Raw genomic sequence first — 18,541 nt, 5'->3', positions numbered from 1 at the left:
CTCTATTGATCGTCTGTCACCACTTTGCTCCTGCAGTGCATCTACTGAGCATTCTCTACTGTATTTACTTCACCGGTGGGAGCAGAGATGAGAGCTAAGCAACGCATAATGAGTCTATAAGGCTGTCCAACACTGCCATTCTGTGTACAGACGGGTGTTTGTTTGTACTTATGTTCTGTGTACATGTGTGTTTGTCTGTGTGACTCTAAATGTAATAAATGTGGTAAAGTGCCCACTGTGCCAACAGTAATCCCATCTCCAAGCTGATCACAGCTCAGTAGGACACTGTAAATCCACTACAGGTATGAATGAGCTTGTGTGTGTGTTTGAGTGTGTACATATGAGTGTGTTCCTCCATTCGCATTGCTTGATGTATTCTGACTCGTATCAAAACTCCATATCAGATGAATATATTGTGAGTGGCTGTAAAGCTTATATAGAGCTCTATACTGCTTGACAGGACCTAAAGATGTCATAATGCATAAACATTCCACAAGGTGATTTAAAATCTTGATATGCTTCATGACTTGTTGTGTAACATACAGTATTTAACACTCCTGATGTTGTTTTTGTACATGAATAGAAGTTTAAAGCTTTGACACAGGCTTTGCTTTTGACTTGCAGATCAGTGAAGTTTTTTCTGATGAACTGACCATGTACCAGTCCCTGGTTAAAAATTTAATTGAGCTACTATATAAATACAGATCAGTGAACATGATGGAAAAGCTAACCAGCCCTAGTTAGAACAATGAACACCTGAAGTGCTTCTTCAAAAACCAACATGAAAGTCACTCAACACATCTTATACAGAACTTCAAAAAAAAAAAAAAAAAACATGCATTGGAGGTCACTTTTGTTGTATTGCACCACAGCACACAAGCATTTATGTCCACCACTAGCAAATATTTAACTTTTTGCATGTTTTGTCTAGCTCCTGTATAATGTCATGCAAAACGACAGTGCTGCAGTAAATACTGCTGTGTATCCCATTTTTCTCCATTTTCAGAAGTATTGATTTAACTCCATGGTAATTTTTGAGGCTGCAGTTTAGGTGCTTATGTATTGGATTGCATTATATCATAAGGTAAAATAAATATCTTCCTTCCCCACCCCCATGAGTTGACTCATCACTCCTCTGACTCAGTCTATACAAAAATTTAACATAAGCACAACAAAGACACTGAAAGGTTATTTTAGCTGACTGAATTATATTGTCAGGTGCTGTCAGGTGATCATGTTGACCACCCCTTCATGTACTCACAATGCTCAGTGTTCCAAGATGCTGGCTATCCTCTGATATCGACTATAACAAATGCCTATGTAGAGAAGCTTCACAGACCAGTACAATGAGAGCTACTCCATGAACTACACTGCATGTTAAACTAAAAAAATGAATCTTGAAGAGGACCATCCATTGTGTGTGCATTGCTACTCTGAATACCGCAGCAGCTCAGTCAGCCAGGCGGGGCTGGTCGCCTTCCACTGGGTACAGCTATTGATCTGTAAGATCAGAGTGAAATTATTCTGCTGCCCACACCAGAGTAGGCAGAGCCTGCTGGAATACTGATGACCTGCCGATGGCCTTCTCCCACAGCTTCCTTCACTGGACACACCAATCGAGCAGAGAGAGAGAGGGAGAGATAGAGAGCGTCTTGTTGGATCTGAGCTGGGAATATTGATCGACTATCTGGCCTTGAGATAGGCAGATAGGCCGACTGTTCCTCTTTTCTTCCTTCCTTTTCACACATTTCTACTGAGAGAGGTTTAGCACATTACCTGTTTTTCTCCCTGGCGCTCTGCTCTTCCTCCTCCCTTCCCCTTAGCAACACCCACTAAATAACTGTGAAGTAGACCTTTTTATTAAGACGAACCCTGTTCCCAGCAAAATCCATACTCTGTTCCTTCTGCCCCTGTTGCTGCCTTTCTCTGTCTTCATCTATCTTTAACCATACCAGCTTCCTTTTTCTTATCCTCGAAAACTCCCAGGTAGAAACCAAAACTGATAAAAATTCAATGTATAATTGATGGGGTCTTATGGTTGAGGGCTGACATCCTCTTCAGTTCAGTTCAGTTCAGTTCAGTTCAAGGGTTTTTCTCTTTATAGTTTTTGTACATAGCCACAAAAAACTGCTAAGCAGAGCTTTAATAAATGAGCTGAACAAAGCAGGACAAGCTGCACAGGTGCTCAAATTAAAAAATAGCAGCAGACTGTACTGAGAGGAGGCAGCGACGCGTCCCCTGAGCCAAAAGTACTGCTGCTGTTGACTATTGATTGGATGTCGTGCTCTCACTAATAAAGGATAAAGTCGGCTGTGAGCCAAAAATGGTCTTTGCATTGCAATCAGCCAGTGTAGCCAAACCTCTCAGAGGTGACGCTGCGAGTAGGAGTATGAGTGGCATAGAGATTTATGGCTTAAATGACTTAAATCTATAATAGCACAGAAAAGCTTCGGAGCTGCCCCTTTAGGGGGTGAAGACATTCTCTGCCTCAAACCATGACGACCAAGAACTACAGCATATTTTCACATTAGTGGGAGTGAGAGAGAAAGAACGAGAGAGAGATTACGTTGAAACATAACAAGGAAAGTCCATTTGGAGCTAAAGCTAAAATAGCTGATATACTGAAATAACTCAGCTGGGTGTCAGACGCTAAGAGGACAAAGACCTTTGCTAAATAATACAGTGGCAGAAGAGTGGCAAGCAGAGAAAACTTGCAACAGACAGCAACGGAGAAGGAAACAGGGAGAGGACAAAACGAATGATTGGTTAACCTTGCTGTGCATCCACAGCAGCCTGCGAGTGAGTTTGATACTGTGCATGTGTACGCATACACATTTGTATAATTAGACAGGAAGTCACCAAGAGGGAGAAGCAGAGCGAGGGAGACTCAGAGCTAAAAATAGATGGACTGATTATCATAATAAAGGGTGGGGGAAGGTGGTCAGTTGATACTGTCTCAGCTTGAGTATGTGTGGGAACTAAGAGATGAGGGTAGGGGGAACCAAGTATGTGTTTCATATTAAGAGTTAATAGTTAAAGATGCAGACAAAGGGCTATAGATAACATTATGTCCTCCAGAGTTCTGAGACTCACTGTTGAAAAAAAAAAAAGACTCCTACAGTATTTGTAGTTGTAATACATGGAACAATTGTACGGTAATTGGATTGAGCAACAAACCCAGATGAGAAAAACTGGATTCACATGGTCCCAGCTGAGCCTCCAGCTCTGTCTCAATGCGCACATATATGCATTGTGTTTGTCTCACAAACCCCTCTTGGTTCCAGCGTATCATCCATCAGAGCCATCAGGTTGCTTTGGGAGTTGGAGTGAATTTGTTACAGAGACCGAGGTAACACCAAATCTAACAGTAACTAAAAATACACTGCAAAAGGTGAACAGGCGTGATGCTCTTCCACAATAATCCACCTGGGGATTATTGTGGAAGAAGACCGTGAAAGAGAGGACTCAAACACGCCAGTACAAATGTGTTAGCACACTTGTCCTCTGAGCTTAATGGAAGTCCAACCTAACCTAATCATGCTGCATGAAGTGGAAAGAGACATTAATTTTCTGAATGCATATCTTTTCCTCTGAACTGAGACATGTTTGTTTAACCTCCTCAATCCTACATGAGCATGTTGTGCAGCTGAGAGCAAACCTTTCCTTAATACTAGCAAAGATCCCAAGGGTTCTAACTATTTTCAGTGTTTCACAAAAAAGTGTATAAAATGAAGCATTAACATTTCAATTCAATCTAATTGCGAAGCCATAAAAAAATCTTATCTAATTTTGAAGCAACCCAAGTGGGAATACAAAGGGAACATATTGGATTTTAAGATACAATCCTGCAACTGTACCACACACACACACACACACACACACAAAATACCAAGACACTGCCCTCAAAACCCTGAACTTGTTTACCCAGAATCCTTTTCAACACAGAGTGAGCAGAGCACCACAACAGCATGAGAGCAGAGAGGAATGTGAAGACTGTTGCTCTCTACACACACACACATCCACTGCTGCCTTCTTACTCATTTACTGTCTCAATCTCACACCTATCTATCTTATTGTGTTGTCTTTTCAAATTGCTCTCCTCCATTATCCCTTCTCTTTCTCTCATTCCTCTCATTTCCAATTTACCTCATTTTTCCATCCATTTGTTTCTCTGTTGGTACCCTCTGTCCCCATTACTCTCTCGCTCTCTCTGGCTTTTTTAATCCGCTCCCTCTTCCCCTCGTTATCCTCCTCTTTTCTTTTCTCTCCTTCAAGCCCTGTCTCGCACTTTGGTCTCTCTTCTCATTCACTCTCACTGTTCACCCCTCCTCCTCCTTTTCCTTCTTCTCCGTTCGCAGATGTGAAGTGTGACAGCAGGTCTATAGGAGAGGTATGATCGAGCACACACACAGGCATCCTTATTTACACTACAAAGCCCAGGCTACAGATGCAGCGACGCAACATGGCAACACTCTGACAGGAGCGTCTGCTACCACGACAACACGTCAGCGCCTGGCAACACAGTCTTGCCATGGTAACAAGCCGCAACATCTACATTAGCTTTACAAAAATAATATTTATGTCAGATATGACACTCAGTCGTTCTACGTAAACAGCCATTTCACTTGTTACAGTCTCGGAGGTCTTCAAATCAAGCCCTTTCGCTCTGCGGAGCTGCAGGTCTGCGATTCTTGCTGCCTCGCACTTCATCAATCAATTACTGTCACAGCTTGGCCACGGAGAGCTCACACCTGGTTACCTCAGAGTAATTCAGCTGGCGTTTAAGCGGACAGGTTTGACTCCAGTGGCGGCTGAAGACAGGGAGGACTGGGAGACTTGGATGTCACCTCTCCAGTGTAAATCTCTCTTGGGGCTGGAAGATGCTCTGCCCCCACAGATTTAGCCTAGTTGCAGTCAGCAGTGAGGATAGTGTGTAGGACGGATGTGAGATTGGGCAGCTCACTCTGTTACAGATACAAACAAACTTTAGAGTTAAAGGCAGACTGTTGTAAGGTGGAACAGCGGTACAGTGGTTAGCACTGTCACCGCACAGCAAGAAGGTTCTGGATTATGCACATTAGGTTAATTGGCAGCTCTAAATTGCCTGCAGAAGTGAATGGCAGCATGAATGGTTGTTCGTCTCTGTGTCAGCCCTGGAAACCTGTCCAGGGTACATACCGCCTCTCGCCCACTGTCAGCTGGGACTAGCTCCAGCACCCCCCTGGAACCCTCAAGGATAAGTGAGTATAGGTAATGGACGGATAGATGGATGTGGTAAGACACACTATCTTCCAGTGTGCTCACAATAAGAGAGGTTCAAAGCTTTATAGGCTGACCAGTTATAATCATTTCAGTCATTTACCAACCAATTAAAACATCAAACATGTACTGATTCCAGCTTTTCAAAATGTGACTATTTGGCACTTTTGTCTGTACAGGATGGGCTTTGAACATTTGATCACACAAAATAAACAATTTAAGGCTGGGACATTGTGATGGACATTTTTCACAGTTTTCTTAGATTTTACTGACAAAACTCTTCAACAAATATTTAGAAAAACAATCAAAATATGAATTGACATTGAAAAGAACTATTTCAGTCCTACTTTGTTCCAATGTAGCCTAAAAAGCTAAATAAAAGCAAGAAGACAGTGGCACATCCAGATGCAGCAACTCTCTCTCACTCCATATTTTAAACTATTCATGCAAGCATTGGTGGTTCAGTGGTAGAATTCTCGCCTGCCACGCGGGAGGCCCGGGTTCGATTCCCGGCCAATGCAACACAAGTTTTTGTTTCAATGTTGTATATACTGCTCACACTGTGTGTATTGCCATTTGGTTTATAGTATCTATTTTCTACGGTAGATCTTATAAGTCTTTATATTTTTTATTTTTTTGTATATTCTGGGTGCCCGAATCTGTCTGTTTGCTGTTGTGACAGATGCAATTTCCCCATTGTGGGACTAATAAAGGTAAATCTTATCTTATCTCATTTGCTGTCATTTTATCTCATTTGTTGTTCTATTTTTTTTCCGTTATTTACTGTTTTTTACAGCATCAAGTACTTTCAAACTTAACCTTGTTGCCTTTTTTGCAGCTGTACTTATGCAGTGACAGTAAAGATATTTAATTTCATTCTATTCTAATTTAAATCATGTTTTTGTGAATTCCTTACTTACTACGACAAAGTTATTCTGCTATTTGTGTTAAGACAGCATCACACAAGGTGAATCTGAGAAGTTTGTCTTATTTTCTTTCATGAAAAAGGATTATGTAGAAAACTGTTTGCAATTGGACATTGACAATGTGTTCTGGTCTTGGCATTGAAAACCTTAAAAATGGTAGCAGCTGTGCTGAAGTTCTCTCTCTGAGTAAACCGGTGTAAATTGAACCAGCCTACTTGAATCTCAGTATTCCTCTTGAAATAAACACCAATTTTCCATTTCTCTACATGACTTATATACTGTACAATTTTATCTCTTTTTCCACTGAGTTCAACGTGACATAGTTGGTATGTTCTGTGTGTTCTGTGTATTTGAGCTTTCCATCACAACCTGCTTATGGACCTTTAAATGACTCCATCAAAATAATGAAACAACTGAAGCAAAGTACGAGTAAAAATATGAGCAATAAAATATGAGTAAAAACTAAAAGAAGTGATTAATGAATGGGAGGCAACATTCAGTAAAACACCTCAACAGAAATGAAACCTGGTGTATAAAAAAAAAAAAAAAATTGTATCTTGTCAAGAGTTCCTCCCATAAAGTATCTGTCTGTCGGGTCCACTAGAGGCTGCGAAGACGTCTGTGTTGCTCAGTGATCAGTGTCTGGCGGAGCTGGTGCCTGGGTGACATTGAGAAATTACCCCTGTACTGAGGTGTTTCCTGTGGTGATGGAAATCAGCCCTGATAGGCTGAAAAGCACCTTTATTAGTCTGCAGTGCTGACTGACACAGGACGACAGTGCGGGTCATGATGATGCACACACACAGATACACACACTGGTATGCAGTGTGTGCAGCTGTGTGCGCGTATGTGTTTGTGTGGTGAGGTAAAGACTGACCAGAGTATACAGTCGAGGTCTCTGAGGTGTCAGCGCTCACTGACCATCACAGGATGAACTGCTCACTGAGCACCTGGCTCATTACTGCACATTACTCTGATCTTAGAAGAAGCACAGACAGAGACATGGGGTGAGGAGGGTGAGGTGGTGGAGAGGTAAAACTAGAGACAGGAACACAAACAGAGTAGGCTTCAGAAGAACCTCATTTTGTGATTAGCTGCTGAGTGAGAGGATCATACCGAGGAGAGGAAAAAGAGATGAGATGACACCTGTCCAGAGATTAACACGGAAAGTACTTTGCAAACATAACCAATTCATTAATCATGTTCAATATTTGCTATTTTCATTTCATAAAATTCATATCGTTCCCTCGCAGTTTCTTTCATCTGTGGAACAACATTAATCCAGTGTGCCAATCAAACTGCAGGGAGCACAGAACCACATCAAAGCATGTCAGCCAGCCCTTTAACAAGAGCAAGCGAGCAGGCAAATCACCCTTTTAAGGAGAGAGTCCCTGGGGGATGATGTATTTCTCTCTCTCTCACACATATAGAGGAAAGCACACACAACGTCGACATAGAATGGTGTGCAACACCCCCATTATTCATTTATCAGCTCAGGCTATTAAATCTCGACACACAAATAGAATAATCAATGCAACAGTGTAAAAACTACATGCGTACATGTACATTCAGTGTTTTTGTGCACACAGATATACGTTGAATCTTCCACTGAAACATACACGAGAAATTTAATTTATGTTTACCACCTCAGCCAACTTCACCATTATATTCATAACAAACATCCTCAAATAGTTGACACCACTCCTCTTCCTTCCTCTTTGCCTTATCATCGTCAGTCACAGTACCAAATTAGGGTTAAGGCCCCCTTACATCCATGAGAGTAAGCATAGATAAATCAATGGGCCATCTATAAACAGAAATCAGCAACCGGTAACTAAAACGAATACGTTCCAACTACAAAAACAACCAAAAACGGAACCTATATTCTTGGTTCCATTTCAGAACAAATTTTTGGATGCAACAATCACATACTTTTCTTCATCCAGTCAAATTAAAAATCAAACACAGATGGAGGTGGGAGAATTTGGTAGCTCACTGCAGTGACAGCTTCCTTCACTGAGGAAATCATTACAGAGGAATCGCCTAAGTGTTTGTTTGAAGGTGGAGATTTAGTCCCTTTCTATTTATAGCGTCACAAACTGGCCCAAAGTCAGTGACAAAAATGGTAACCAGACATCGATAATGTTTAAACAAATTTAATTTATTTTAAACTTAAGATGAAAAAAATAAAATTAAAATAATTATGTTAATCAGTACAGTGTGCTGGGTGCAAACAAAAACACAAAATCTTATACAAACTGGCTGGTGTAGGGCTGAGAGGAAGAGAAGCCAGAGAGATAAGAGACCAAGTTATTTAATAGGCTGGGGCCCTATTTACTCGGGTGTCAGCCGTTTCCTGATGTCCTTCCCTACTCTGTACTCTCCTGAACCAGGAAGCTAACCAACCATACAAGCAGCAGGCGGAGGGACGTCACAATCCTAAATGTCCATCTGACTGCACATTCTCAATAGCATAATGAATTTTAAATCTATTATTGTTAAAAAAAAACTACTTGTGTTCCTTTGTTTTGAAATAACTGACTGGTGACTGCTTTTATATTTGTAATTCTTAAAAGAAATTCACTCGGCAGCACAACAGCTCTCTACGGATGTGCTTTTCTACAAACTAATTTGCAAATTTTTACATACTCCAAACGGATTCACTCACGTTTCACATGTTAACACGTTAAATTCCAGTGAGCCACATCTGGTAAGTAATACCATGTTTAGACAGAGCACCGTGAAGAAATGAGAAAAGTCTCTAGTTATCACAGAGACAAACTGCTGATTGTAGATTGACCAGTCACAGCAGATTCTAGATGAAATTTTTTTCAGGTGTAAAGGGACATTAATTTTCTTCACTATCAATAAAAAGGGGAATCATTTTGTGGAAGATGGACCCAGCAGGAAATTGAATTTTTAAGCTATACATCTGGCAGAAAAAGAGACTGTCTGCTAGAAAAAGATGACGTACATAGAGTGATGTGTAAAAACTTATGTCAAAGTGACACACATGTGAAACCGTGACCTACATGTATTGTATTAAGTATATATATTTTTTGTAATTATTAGTTGTTGCCATAAACTAGAATTTTTTTTTCCTGTATCAGCGTGTTACTTTTAACTGCTAAATGTACTGTAGTATTTCTGGCATATAAAGCACACATATAGTATTCTTTTTGTAAAGCAAATATGGTTGAAAAATATAACAATCTATACCTCTTATTTATCAAAACTGATTTACTTCTTCCACGGTATTTACATGCAGTAGAGTGTGTAATGCTACCTGTTGACTGAGCTCTTGTTTTGATTGTGTTTTTGTCGGGAATGAAACACTTCACATGCTTTACACTAACATGTTTACAGCATTCTGGTAGCTTTTGATCACTGGGGGTGTGAAATGAGCAGTTGTGTTGAGCTGCATGGTGGTAGAGAGAGCTGTATGAAGTATTTTGTACAGGAATTTGGCAATGAAAAATGTTTGTTAGCAACTGCATAAATTCTGCGTTAACAGGACTGTGCATTCAAATCTTCTGCACGCATCACAGATAAGAGGTGTCATTTTCCACAGATTTCCTCACATCATCATGATAGCCATCTTCATTACTGCTATCACTATCAGTGGCGTCCATCAGCTCCATCACCATCACCAGCCTAAACATCTTGGTCATGTTCCTCATCAGCTTCTTTATCTTCTCCTCCTCTGTAGTAGAGGAGGATTCCCTGTTGGAGGCTGTGGAGCTGCGGGGCAGCATGCGACCAGAGCAGAGGATGCAAAGTGACAGAGGCTGATGTATTTATAGGCTATCTGAGTAGAGAAACGTGCTGCTCACTGTTGAAGCTATTTATAGACCCTTTTACTGATGCCTCCGAGTAGAGTGGAGAAGAGGAGATGGTTCTCTGGGGAATGACTTACGAGGCTCCCTCATATCTCCTTCTACCCCCATTCAGTGCACGTCTGCCCTTCTACTCCCCATGTCTCTGCTCAGCTCATCCCTCCATCCTCTTCCCATCCCTTTGCATCGACTCTTCACCTTCTCAATTTCCATCCTCCGTCCGCTCTCTTCTTCCCTTCCCATCTCTCCTCTGGTCATGTTCTCCTCTTTACCACCTCTTGTCCTGTCTTCTTCCCTTTTTCCATCTTCTTGAGGCTCTTTGCTCATGTCCACATCCATCATCTCCGCTCCCTTCTCTCTCTCTGTTTACTCTACTCCCACCTTTGTGCTTGTCCCTATATATTTTCCAGATTTTCTCACTCCTTTAACCCCCCCCCCCACTCTTAGCTCCACTCATATCCAAACACCACTTACATTGTTCCCATGCAGAAAGCAAACCCATCCAAAACTCTTCCTTAGACTCCTCAACAGCAGGTGCACCGGCAGACGCTCAGGCTCACTTTGTGAAGTGGCCAAGTGATCCCTGTAAATGAAATGAAATGGTGCCGCAAATTTATAATCTCAAAGGCTTGAGAAGTTAGTTAGACTTTCAAACAGTGACAATTTCATCAAATGTTTCAACCTGTAAACTGTAATGACTATCTCAAGTTTTATTCCCCCACATTCCTCCCATATTCTCTTTCTCTGCCTTTTGGTTTTCTTCTGCTTGACACTTCTTGCAACTATTGATTCATTCTTGCATGATTTTTTTTTTAACAGTCTGCAATAAGTGTTAGTCCCTGTTCTGGTGAAGATATGTGTATGTGAAGGTTTTTAAAGTGGCGGTCCTGCTAGTGTTTGGCATGTGAGCTTACTGAAGTGTGAAAGCATGTGGAAAACAACTCTGCAAATAGGTAAACATTCGCATACAAACAGCAAAGACAAAGACACGCATAGAAGACAGCCTGGAGGCAACAATACATCATGTGCATAAAGTTATTAATATCAGACAGCAAATTATCACATTCAATTCATTATTTTTTGGGGGAAGAACAGCCAATCCTTGAGCTGAATGATGTAACGGGATGCAGGAATTGATGTCAGCATGTAAGCCTTCTAGCTGTATGAACACACACACTCTCACACACCTCCTCCCACGTCCTTCAGTGTGACAGCATGTTGTGATGCAGAGTGGCGTCTGCTTGTCAAGCTGACAGACTCGCACTGACAGCATGGTCAGACCGCTGCAGACACGGGAAAAAAAAAACACTGATTTTGTAACGCTCCAAACCACAACAACAAACAGCCTGCCGGGCACGAGCAGCACAGCGCTGGGGATCATCGTGCCTGTTTTTTAGCCGTCTGATGCTGTGTCACTGTGATGGTTGAGCAATGCCTGCTACCATGTGTCTCAAACTGCCAAGAAGTCATGCAGCGAATGTGTATGAAATATCCTCATGCGAAGTACAGATGACCTGCTGACCAACGACAAATTAAATCAGGTCGGTGAGATTAAGACAAACTTGGGGAAATTAAATTCAAATATTCAGCGTATGATTCAGCTGCTGTGCAGGAGGTCTATGAGTTGGAATTTCTATAATCTTCATTACACTGCATCAGCTTTGTTAAGTGATAGGCAGTTAATTATGGGGATGTCATTACCACTCACACATCACACAGAATAACTGTCTTTCCATTCTCATAAAGGGCTGGGAGGCAGCTATAATTGAAAAGTGGTGACAAAACTATGGTTCATGCTACCAAAAGGGGCCTGTGCCGTCCTTCGGCCTCGACAGGACTGAAAGCGTGCGAGGACCTGCAGTGTTGAATCTTAGCCAGTCCCCATCACCCTGGTTGTCACCCTGTCAGTCCGCCTTGGCTGCACTATTACACACCCAACAGGCTGAGAAAGGTAGAAAACAGGAGAGGCACAGGGAAGGAGAAGGAGGATGGGCCATCTGGAGTTAAAATTGAAAGGGAGAGAAAATGTGATACAGTGAGGTGGTGACCAAAAGAAATCAAAGAGGCAGAGAAGGAGGGAGAGGCAGGGGAAAATGTGGGAGAGCAGAGAGTGAAAGCAAAGAGATGAAGTCCACAGGAGGGAGGGAGGGAGGAGAGGAAAAAGAGGGAGAGAGAGTCTCAGGAACTGTGCAGCTGTGGGAGCGTATTAAACAATCACTTCTGTGTCAGACGCTCGGCACACCGGCAGAGGACATCTAGTATAGTTTAAGTGCTCAGTCGATGCAAAAACAACCATCACTGACGTCAAATCAGAGCTTCGTTTTCTCATGGTTCTGTACCAGAATGTGTCTTTTCACAAACAGCCCAAAAGGCCGACTGATTCAACTCATCCACCTTCACGTGTAAAGCACCTACACAGCACGACTCAAGTTATTAACAGGATGCCGGAACATGTCAGACGACTACAAAGCCCTTCAACAAACATCAAATCAAAGTGCACTGATCCACATGCTGCATGAAAGGAATGACATGTGTAGTCTGCAGAGTCAAGCATCTGAGTGGCTTCAGTCTCCAGAGAAGCTGATTCACAAGCTGCTCGGTGTATTGACAGCAGGCGGAGCTGCTGCGGACGACATCCCCTCAATGTCAATCATGGCAATGACATCGTGCCCCAACAGGCAACAGGCACACGCACTGATAACTCAATGCATGCATAGACACGTACACCCACACGCAGCCCATAGCCATGAAGTGTCTGTCTGAGGATTTGTGTGTCCAGCATGTACAGTTTCTCACAGACAGATAAAAAGAAACATCTTCCTTATGTATACAATAGAATGACGTGTTTGTATATTAGTGTGTGTTGTGCATGTCGAGCGTGTGCTGAAGGGGGTAGGGCGTCACAGCAACGCAAGCCTAAAGACAAGAGGGTGGTTGCCGTGGAAACCTCAGGCTGAGAGCTTGGCAGCCGGACGATTGAGGGAAAAAGAAGGAGAGATAGACGGTGAGAGACAGAAAGAAAGAGCGTGTGTGTGATGAAAAAATACGAGGGCAACGTCCCGAGGGCGAGAAGGGAAAACTAAAACAGAGAAAGAAGGAAATAGAGCTGGAGGAGGGGGAGGAGGAGGGAGGAGAAAGTGATATCCAAGAAAGAGAGAAAGACAATGAAAAAGACTATTACAGGCACACAATGAGGAGAGGAAGAGATCAAAGAGGAATGAAAGAGAGGCATGAAGGAGTGATAGATGCCAGAAGGAAGGAGAGAGGAGAGATAGAGCCAGGGTGATGTGGACTCACAGGGAACGGTGCGGAGGTAGAGGTTGTCTCTGATGATCTGCTGGTGGTCGTGGTCCACAGAGCCCTTGGAGAAGCGCAGGTTGAGGTAGTGCCGCAAATCCTTGTCAACCACTCCCCCTAAGCACAAACACAGGAAGAGAGAGGTTACAGCTTGCTTCCATTTTGTTGGAGTGATCTCTGCAGATTTCAGTGGTCTTTTGTTTCAAGATACTTCATATTGTTCCAAGATCATTCATGATGCTAGTGACTGTGCTGGAAATAACCAGAAGGATTTCACTCCCCTGGAAGAACAAGCTACAATACAAGCACATGCTGTGCAGCCAAACACTGCTCAAACCCACAGAACTTTTAAAGTCTGGTGAAGATCCCAAAGTTCCCAAAGATACCAAATATCTCACGCTGAGTCTTGGGCAAGTGTGTAGAAAATCATGCAGAGGATTTTGATGGAGAGGTGCAGCTATAAAAATTTCCTTCATCCTGAGTTTAAATATTTTTCTCAGTGCAAACTTTATATAGCTTCAACAAAGAGCTGAAACAAGCTGATACAGAACGTAGCACAACTATCAGACTGCGAAGAGTGAGAGAGGAGATGATTTTTAACAACCTTAAGTAAAAAGGAAAAACTATTTGTTAAAGGTGTTAAAGAAAAGAATGTGATGATTTTGTGGTTTAATATAGGGTCAAAGTGGCTTAATCAGGTTGAAAGCTTGCTCTGATTTTCACACCATATGACTAATACACACACACACATACACACACACACAGATCATGATAATTGTGTAAACCAGTGATCCCCTTGGGGCAAAATGTGCAGTGTCAGCAGGTTGGGTGACAAAAGCCTACAGAGGACAGAAGCTCACACCACCTTGTCTTTGCCTCTCTGTCTCTATTTGCTGCACAAGCTGTGTTCCTTCTCATTAAATCACTGAACTGAAACACAATAAAATAAATGACATACATAGGCAAGGCAGAAGACTAAGAGCAGGCCAACATATCTGTGCTGTGCACACACACTTTACAATAATGGCCCAGAGAAGCCCAGGAGGATGAGAGGAAAACTTATTCTCCACACAACATTCAGTATGCAAGACTATCACATCCAGCAGCAGGAGGGATGAGGTTACATGCCATGCATTTACAAACGACAAGCATGTCTCACTCATGCATACTCTAGTGACCTCCCGCCAAACCGACTTGACAGCGTTCAGGCTACCGATTGAGATTAATGCGGTGCCTACCGTCAAAGAGAACATGCAGCATACCATCAGAGAGGAAATTCTTTACATGGGCTCCCACTGCACAGACTCTGCAGCTACATGCATGTATGTTGCTGACACAGGTGACTCGGTGGTTCTGCAATAATGAATCCTTTTGGAATAACATCTTATATAAACTGACACCATTTTAGAGAGGCTGTGAAGCACTGTGAATTGCCTCACAAACAGCAAAGCAAGAGGAGAGGAGAGGAGAGGAGAGGAGGAGAGGAGAGGAGAGGAGAGGAGAGAAGAGGAGAGGAGAGGGCCAGAAAACAAAGGAGGATAGGATGAAATCTTGATTAACAATATAAGGACTGTCGCAGTTTTCAAATGGGTAAAAATCACATCACTCAGATATGTATTCAGACATAGGCCATATCTTAGACATGCACAGACACCAATACACACATATTTATACATGCACACCAGCACACACAAAGACATGTTCAGACAGAAATGGAGAGACAGACAGAGTTAAGAGAAGGGCAGCGCAATCCAGGCACCTCATCAGCAGCTGCCCCAGATGTTGATAAAAGCAGTCCTTTATCCACAGGTAAATATCCACAGACAGCCTGTCCTCTCAGGCGTCCTCTAGCCTTGCATCCAACCACCGCACATCTTCTGCCGCCTCGGTGAAACCTCACTGTCTCCCTCCTGCCTCTGCTTCTCAACCACTGCTCCAGTACACACACCGCACACGGCCGCAGCCAATTTTAATCCCAGAAAAGAAGACGTGGATGAGGGGGAAGGGAGACGGTGAGAGACACGGAGAGATGGAGAGAGACGACGACCGTCGGGAGAAAAGAGAGGCGAAGGAGATGTGCCAGTGGGAAGCCGGGCTACAAACAACCTGCCCGCGGATTGGTCAGACAGCTTCTACAGTCCTGCAGCAGCCCCTATCTGCCGCTGCTGTTACTGCACTGGAGTGCTTGTGTGGTTTGTGTTAGTGTGTGTGTGTGTCTGTGTGTGTGTGTAAGCAAGAGACTGAGGATAAGGAAATAAATGTTTGTGCGTGAAAGCATTTGTGGATGTGTTTCTGTCTTTCTGAGTGTGTGTATATGTGTGTGTGCGAGTTCACCCAGATGCTCCCTGACATTCCTCAAATACTGTGTGTCTCGCCCACCAGATGCTCTCCCTGTTTGACCTTGTGTAAACGTCACCAACTAGAGAGAAATACTGTGAAACGCAGCAGCAGCAGCAGCAGATGTCACACTGAGGTTACACACACTCATACGCACATGGAAGGCTGATAAGCTCACAGCTGCAGATGCCAGTGAAGACGCCTTGAGCGCAGACTTGGGCAAGGTTTCTTCTAATTACAAGGAATAAACAAACACCAACACATGAAATGAGAACTTAGCTCAGGGCACAACTGAGTGTGAAGCAGAGGTATATGTATATATATTTAAAGAAGCTTTATTGGTGCAAACTGTTCAAATTAAGCAAATTTTGTAACCTTAGAGTTCAACTTGATGATGTAAAAATCTCACTCAACTTGTTTTGTGAATGGCTGCTCCAACAAAGCAGGAAAAAATTCTGGGGGGGAGAGAGTTTTATAGATTTCCAAAAACCTAACACGTCAAGGGGAAGAAAAGATGACAGCCGCAATCAATCACAAACTCATCAAGGCAAACTGCAATCAGTGCAGCTTCTGCTCAGTGAAGCATTACATGAGTCCATGCAGGTCACATAGTCTCCTGCCCATCAACTGATCTAAAGAAAGAAAAAAAACCCCAAAAAACAATTGTGTTATGACAATTCAACAAGGTGGCCGATTTAAGCTGTCTGCGCCACATTCTCTCCTGCAGCACACAAACTGCTGTTACTGGTGGAGCCGCACTCTCTCTCTACTCTCCCAGCAGCCACCACCTTATTAATCAACACGCTGCGATGGCACAGTGGGTCTCCATGGACTTGTCTGTTGAATTTATATGTTCAGTATCTTGTAGTATATGTCTGCTCTGTTACTGCTGGGTGAGTTAACTGTGCACCCACTGACTGTTTAGCATGCTGCTCGGATCCAAATGTGGAGGGCTGAGTCTGTACAGCACAAACAACTGTGTAAGCATCTGGGCAGTGGATGGTTCTGCATGGCAGGAGTGAGCATTAGGCCACATCTGGTTAGTATGTTTAACGTGGTACAGCTTTTCATTTCCACAAGAAACCAACGAGAAATTAGTTTTACAGGGAGAGATGTATGGAACGATAGTGGCACACACAACATAATCTAATGCCTTTGTTGCTTAGCAACACAAAAGAAGCAGATTTGTTTACACAGCTGTTGGTTTACCTAACACACCAGCACTACAGTATGCTAGTGAGCAACACTGGGTCTTTGTTTCTTAGCGAATCCTCTCATCCTAAATATCTACCCTAACTGATTTGAGTGTATTCACATGGGAATACAATCAACAATAATGTGTACCTCAAATGCCAATGCCAATATACTACAATCATTTTAATTTTGGGGGGGTATTTTGGCACTCAACTGAGAATAGCCGAGACGCAGACAGATAATGTGGGGAGAGAAAGAACGAGATGACAGGCCACAGAGGTCCCTGGCTGGACTGCTGTTTATGTGACATGCGTCATAGCTGCAATGTCGCACCACCACAATACCACCAAATTAGTAGATTTCTGAGAGCCTTGTTGATTGGCTTTTTTTTTTTAATCCTACAATGCAATGTAGGAGAATATAAAGTCTTACTACCAAAAACAAATCTGCCATTTCAAATGAGAACACACCAAGAAATGAACAAGTCCAGCCTTAAAAATAGCTATTCCTGAACTGGCAGTAGATCTGAAGGGTCAGTTTGACAGTATTGCAATGCAAAATGGTAGAGTACATGCACTTCTTTCCCAAAACCAGTGAAAAAAGTGCACTATGAAGATTTACTTTGTAGCTCGGACACCCTAGTAAGTAAATGTGAAGCATAGTTTGAGTAATCAGTAAAGTTTTTCTGATTCTAGTTACTCTCCTCAACTCAGAACACTACTGCTATTTTATCTTAACTGTAATGGCCTCTGTAAAAATGAACTCCTGTTCTTCCACTCAGTGGCATGACTACCAGACCAACCAAACCCAAAGCCCACAGGCTTGTTCTGGTATTTACAACACTTCACTTAAGAGCCTGAGGTTGATTTCAATTATGACTGTAAACAACAACAAGTGGATCTGACATGAACTCCATCACTGTTACTTACTGCTGCTGCTGTGGTTTTCAGACTCTCTCTTAGCAGCCCGGCCTATAGTGCTTGCACACCCACATTTTTTAAAATAAAAAGAAATGCAGCTGACTCTTTACCTCTTACACAGTGACCACATATTCAGTTCCCTAAATCTGGACCTTATTTCCATTTTAGAGACTGTAACATTTGGATATTTAATACAATAGTTGTATTGACAATTGTGTAATAAATCAGAATCATTACAGCTTAGCGTGCAATCATTCTCTTATCAAAATTTATCTGACTTGCAAAAATACACATAATATACAAACTAACCTTAACAGATATCATCCTGAAAGAACCAATCTAAAAAAAAAAATCTAACTTTAAAGCCAAACCTAAAAATCCAAACTAATGCCTTTTTAAGGTGAGGACCAAAGATCTTCCTCACTTTTTCTTTCCTTGTTTAAATAATAAATACCTTTGAGGGTGTTGTTCACCTTTCCATCTTTGTAAAGGCATTTACATGGGTGAAACTACAGCACAAGAACATTAAAGTTGGAATATGGCAGGCCTGATAATGATACAACCTTTCTCCAGGAGGCAGCTAACTGAATTGTTAATCCTGCCCTCACCACCCTCAGCAGGTCAAGATCACACTCCAACACCTGTCACTTATCTTGATAAGCCATCTTCCTTGAAACAGCATCTAGCCTGAGGCTGAGCTAACCAGCATGCAAACTATATGTTCAGAGGAAGATGAGAAGGTAAATATTCCTTTAATTAAAACTGTAATGCA

At 42.4% G+C, this 18,541-nt stretch overlaps 1 protein-coding gene and 1 non-coding gene across 2 annotated transcripts in view; one reads left to right on the top strand and one right to left on the bottom strand.

Moving 5' to 3' along the window:
• Positions 1-18,541, bottom strand: part of LOC121181892 (membrane-associated guanylate kinase, WW and PDZ domain-containing protein 2-like) — a 69,882-nt gene that overhangs the window by 38,603 nt on the left and 12,738 nt on the right. The window contains exon 2 of the mRNA XM_041038107.1: positions 13,319-13,435. Within this exon, the coding sequence (XP_040894041.1) occupies positions 13,319-13,435 (117 nt within the window). The remainder of the gene's footprint in view (positions 1-13,318; positions 13,436-18,541) is intronic.
• trnag-gcc lies at positions 5,710-5,780 on the top strand. Its single transcript has one exon. It is a non-coding gene; the product is annotated as a tRNA-Gly (tRNA).

This window comes from Toxotes jaculatrix, chromosome 5, assembly GCF_017976425.1.
Source record: "Toxotes jaculatrix isolate fToxJac2 chromosome 5, fToxJac2.pri, whole genome shotgun sequence".
In the NCBI taxonomy this organism is placed as follows: domain Eukaryota; kingdom Metazoa; phylum Chordata; class Actinopteri; family Toxotidae; genus Toxotes; species Toxotes jaculatrix.
Note: the sequence above shows the minus strand (reverse complement) of the source record. Positions and strands in the feature narration are given on the sequence as shown.